Below are 5,383 nucleotides of genomic sequence, written 5' to 3' on the forward strand. Positions count from 1 at the left end.
GATTTATTTAAAATTTATATTTTTAATTTTTAATCTCATCAAATGTATACCTTCGAATTATATTTAATATATAAATCTACACCTTATTTCAGTCAATAATTAATTTTGACATTTAAAACGACTAAATTATCTTTAAAAAAAAAGGAAAAAGAAAACTAAGGCCCCGTTCACTTCGCTGATTCGAGTTTAGAATTCGAGTTTTTCTACAGTAAAAAGCTCTCACAAACAATCGCATTTAACTTTTTTGCTACAGTAAAAAGCTCTCACAAACAATCACATCTTAACTCAAATTCTAAATTCGAATTAGCGAAGTGAACGAGGCCTAAAACTTTTCAATATCACAAAAAATAAAATTAAAAAAAATAATTACAATGGTATTTTGTATATTTTTTTAGAGAAAAACCAAGTCTATATTTTTTTATTTTTTTTTCTTTTCCTATCTTTTTATTCAAGTGTATTTTAGATATTTTTAGAGTTAAAATCGAGGATTGACTATGCTAAGGTATACATTTAGATATTAAATTTAATTTAAAAATATGCATTTAATGAGATAAAAAATTAAAAACGTATTTTTGAATAAACCTAAAATATAGGACATAAGAAGGTAAATATCCCATAATTTTGTGTTGTTGGTCAACAAATATTCACATTAAGAATTGATGATTTTTTTGTTTATGTAATTTGCAAAACATGAGAGAGAGACTTCCCTCTTTTACAAAGAAATAAAAAATAGCGCAAACTTTCATTTTGATAAATCATAGGGGTATGTTTGTAATTATGTGCAGCTTTTAGGACCCAATAAAATTAAGTCATAACACCACCGTCGCTTTACCACCAGTAAAAAAATAAAAGGCCCTTTAAAATTCGCAAAACCCCGCTTTTGGGCGACTCTAGGGTTTTAGAATTCCGACGCAGAAATCAGAATCAGTGAGTGGGAAATGGAGAACGAAAATGGCGTCGCCGAACATGAGACGAAGAAGCACAAAGGGAAGCACGACAAGCCGAAGCCTTGGGACGAAGACCCAAACATCGATCGCTGGAAGGTCGAGAAGTTCGATCCCTCATGGAACGGGGGTGGAATGCTCGAAGTCTCTTCCTTTTCCACTCTCTTCCCCGAGTATCGAGGTACTTATCCCCAAATTCACGGTCTTTAATCGACTTGTTTGTTTCCCGAGAAAGTTTGGTTCAACAAAATCGAATTGGAAGCTTTAGCTAGGGATATAGTTAGGGGTCATTGTTTTTTGAAGCGGGATTTGCAAACAAGACCTATTTTTGCCTTAATAAATCTGTAATTAAATTTTTATTATTTGAGGTCTTATTAATTACATTGCATTTTTCAGAAAAATATTTGCAAGAGGTTTGGCCATCGGTGAAGTCTGCTTTGAAAGAGTATGGCATTTCGTGTGAACTGAATCTGGTAAGAAAAAATTATTATTATACTTTTTTTGTGGAAGTTACTGATTTTTATGAACATGGTCCAGACTTATTAGTTGTTTTTGCATATCGGGTTTAGTGTTGATTGTTAATTCTGTTTTTGAAACGCTGGAAAGTTTGTACGTGCATTGATTTTGTGTTTTGTTTGCTTCTTGTTGGCCAGGTTGCGGGTTCCATGACAGTTTCAACTACTAGAAAGACTAGAGATCCTTATATTATTATGAAGGCTAGGGACCTTATTAAGCTTTTATCAAGAAGTGTGCCTGCTCCTCAGGTACAAATTTCGACATCTTCTTTTCTGGTTTTTTTCCCCATTTTCTTGTGTAGACTTCTGCATTTTTTACCATTGATGTTCTTTTATTTTTTTTATTCATGTGCATTACATTTTTTTCCCTATGCAGGCGATAAAAATACTGAATGATGAAATGCAATGTGACATTATCAAGATTGGGAACCTGGTCCGCAATAAGGTAGCTTACTATTATCAATAGATTTTGTATGTTAATCTTCTTAAAGAGACTTAACATATAATTTCTTTCATAATGTTTTTGGACAAAAATCATTGGATTTTCTGATGGCTGATTGCTCTCTTGATTTCGGCTCTGCATGTGGTGATTATGACCCTTTTTTGTCAAAAAATTTAATGTTAGCTTTTATTTACTGAAATTGTTTCTCATCTCTTTTTATCTTTTCTTTTATGATCATTTCTTGTATCTCCAAAAGGCTAAACTCTAGGAGGTTTTGCTCTTAAGTTTTTTTCTGCTTTAATGACCCGTAGCTGATTTTAGTAAACTTGAATTCTAGGTTACCCTTGCCTACTCAAGGGAAAGTAGAAAGCATAAAACATTCATACCAGATGCTCACTTATTTGGAAAAACCGCGAAACTTATACTAGACTGAGGCACTAATGAAACTGTACTGAGCAGGGAGAAAAAAAGGATAACTGAATAGGTCTGCTGAATCAATGCTTGAGTGTTAAAACAAACTTTTTCTGGCTGTTATTAGTTTTTGAATTCAAAAAATCTCCTAAAAAGTTTAGATATTTCCCACTTTCCTTTGCTATCTTTAGACGAGGCTAGTGAACTTTAAAACGAAAATATTGAGGTTGAGGTTGGACCAATTTTTGCAATGTTTGGTTGAGGTATAGTTCCTTCTCTGAAATGCAAAGATAATTTTATGCAGGAACGATTTGTTAAGCGAAGGCAACATTTGATAGGTCCCAATTCTTCCACTCTAAAGGTACATATGAAATTTTAGCTATTTTCTGAACTATAAAACATAGAAGAATATTCTTTTCTTCTTCTGGGCAAGGTTTCTCTGAAGAACTATGTTGTTAGATTCATTTTAACTCCTTGATCCGGATACTTATTCAAGGCAATTTGTTGAGCTGCAGGCACTTGAAATACTGACTTGCTGCTATATTCTGGTTCAAGTAATTATTTTTTCCCTTGCAATTATGGTTTTTACCATAACTAGAAGAAATGCAGTAGATAGAGTGGCATGTTAATATGTTACTTTTATTTTAATGAATAGGGAAATACCGTTGCCGCTATGGGCTCATTTAAAGGTTTAAAGCAAGTTAGAAGGATAGTGGAAGACTGCATTCAGAATAAAATGCATCCTGTTTACCACATCAAGGTAAATATCTTAGTCTTTATTTTTTTTTCTATCTTTTTACTCTGTATACTCACTCACCCTCTGTTTTCTGTATGTAGATTCTAATGATGAAGAAGGAGCTTGAAAAGGATCCTGCTCTTGCAAATGAGAACTGGGATAGGTTCCTTCCAAAATTCAAGAAGTACCGTATCTTCTTCTTTTGTATATGATTTATGAATGCCCGTATTAATTGTTTTAAGCGTACATTCTGCATTTCACTTATATTCTCTCACGACTCTTGAAATATTCGGCTTTTTGTTTTGCTCTTCAGGAAAAATGTTAAGCAAAAGAAAGTTAAGAGTAAGGAGAAGAAACCATATACACCATTCCCTCCTCCTCAACAACCTAGTAAGGTGCGTAGTTGCCAATAATAGATTCTTGAAAGAGTTTGAAGACATGGTTCTGTTGGATATGTTTTTTCAATGTTAGGTGTAACCACTAAAGGCAATGTTCTAACTTGATTTGGATACCTGGATTTTAATATCTGAAAGAGGATAGTTCATGAATAGGTCATTTTAATTTCTTTTTGGATGAGCAATTGCACGTCATGAGCATTCTTGGTAGTTGCTTCGCTGTGTTTCTCTCTCTCTCTCTCTTCATGTTGATCCCTTGTGCCACTGTTTAATTTAGGAGACTTTTCCCCCTTTTTATGGACCAGTTAGGATGATTATTTGGCGGGATATTCCCACTTTGGAAGTCTATTTTTGATTTGGTCGTTTTATATCTACTCGTGCAATATTTGTTCGTCTTTCTGATTGTGCACAGACTTTCATTTGTGTAATACATATTAACCTTTTATCTTCAATGGAGTTGTTTCTTTATTGTAATGGATTAACGTCAATCACTTCATCTTTGAATATACAGATTGATATTCAATTGGAAACTGGAGAATACTTCTTGAGTGACAAAACGAAATCAGCGAAGAAGTGGCAGGAAAAGCAGGAGAAGCAAGCAGAAAAGACTGCTGAAAACAAAAGAAAACGAGAAGCTGCATTTGTTCCTCCTGAGGTCCAAAACTTTGTTTTTTGTCCCAGATGTTTGTTAAGTTATTTACCCTTCTTTTTAAGCACTAACAAGTAACAAGAATTTATAAATATGGTGTCCGTTTCAGGAGCCTGTAAAGCAGGATAGGAATGTGAAAAATGATGCGGAAGATGTGGCTGCTATGGCCAAGTCTTTAAAGGTTCTTTTTTTTTTTTTAAGAAAAACTTTATTGATAAAAATCAATAACAAGGTCAGAGGATAGGGTATCCTTAAAAACCAAGGTAAACAAAAATGGCCTAGAGCTGACCAAAATACAAAAAGAACAAAACACAACTTGAGTAATCAGATTCTTCAAATTGGTTTTTCCCCTTAAATTCTGTTAGAAAAAAGCGAAGATGTCATTTTTACTTGTGCTGGTGCTCTTCTGACTGCATCAATGGTTATATAATGCAGAAAAAAGCAAAGGAGTTTGGGAAACAAAAAATGGATGAGACAGTCAATGCCGAAGCATACCTCGCTGAAACCGGAGAAAAACCTCCAAAAAAGAAGTCCAAGCATAGGCAGGGTTAAATGTACGTTAAATGTATTAATTTTGAAATGTAGGGAACAAAAGCGGCATGTTATTTTGGTTAGGTGTTGCCTTTACGTTTCACTAACAAAGACATGGTAAAATTCACTTCGCCATGGTCTTGAGATGTTAGGGAACAATGCCATAATCCTACTGTAAATCCTTTATTAATCAAACTTATAAGTAATTGAAATTTTTGTTAATTTTTGCTATACGCATGAGCACAAGGTGTGCCCAGCATGTAATGCCCCTTATTGGGTAGTTGCATCTGGTATCAAACGATGTACATTATTATTTACAAACCTGGTTTTGCTTCAGTTCTGAATACAATGCAATTTTCTGCTGACTTTTTTCTGTCGTGAAATTATATGTTTGGTACTTAGATTCGTTCCCTGATTCGAATCATGATTCGTGATTCGCTACAATATTTTCTCTTACAAAAAATACACGTAAATAAAAAATAGTTATAATCACATGGTTTTAATCCATGAACTAAACGTCTTAAATCTTATTGGTTCATTTTTAATACATTATATATTTATGCTATAAAAAGAGTGAAGGTGAAGTCCACAGCTTCCCTACTTTCATTATGAAATTAGACTTTATTCAAATGTTTGACTCTTGTTGACTTTGACTTTATAGTAGATTAAAATTCTACTGCTAATACAAGTCCATAAGCACATTCAAAGTAACAAATACGTTTTAAGAAACATCTTTCACTTAGTGACGTACAATGAAAAA

General features: G+C 33.4%; 1 protein-coding gene across 1 annotated transcript; it reads left to right on the forward strand.

The window, feature by feature from the left end:
- The first annotated feature begins 882 nt into the window (after nucleotides 1–882).
- LOC21384226 (KRR1 small subunit processome component) lies at nucleotides 883–4,854 on the forward strand. Its single transcript, XM_024164874.1, has 12 exons — nucleotides 883–1,125; nucleotides 1,341–1,417; nucleotides 1,598–1,708; nucleotides 1,836–1,904; nucleotides 2,617–2,673; nucleotides 2,828–2,866; nucleotides 2,968–3,072; nucleotides 3,150–3,232; nucleotides 3,362–3,443; nucleotides 3,955–4,098; nucleotides 4,202–4,273; nucleotides 4,528–4,854. Exons 1-12 carry the CDS (start codon nucleotides 939–941, stop codon nucleotides 4,642–4,644), a joined length of 1,143 nt encoding a protein of 380 aa, XP_024020642.1. The 5' UTR covers nucleotides 883–938; the 3' UTR covers nucleotides 4,645–4,854.
- The last annotated feature ends 529 nt before the right edge of the window (nucleotides 4,855–5,383 follow it).

Source organism: Morus notabilis, unplaced genomic scaffold (genome assembly GCF_000414095.1).
Source record: "Morus notabilis unplaced genomic scaffold, ASM41409v2 Scaffold3619, whole genome shotgun sequence".
NCBI lineage: Eukaryota > Viridiplantae > Streptophyta > Magnoliopsida > Rosales > Moraceae > Morus > Morus notabilis.

What these genes read in the sequence shown, in the direction of transcription:
- LOC21384226 (XM_024164874.1), top strand. Translation starts at nt 939, where the DNA reads ATGGAGAACGAAAATGGCGTCGCCGAACATGAGACGAAGAAGCACAAA. An exon ending in TTTCGTGTGAACTGAATCTG is followed by an intron (nt 1,418 to 1,597) that starts GTAAGAAAAAAT and finishes CTTGTTGGCCAG; the next exon opens with GTTGCGGGTTCCATGACAGT. An exon ending in GAAGTGTGCCTGCTCCTCAG is followed by an intron (nt 1,709 to 1,835) that starts GTACAAATTTCG and finishes TTCCCTATGCAG; the next exon opens with GCGATAAAAATACTGAATGA.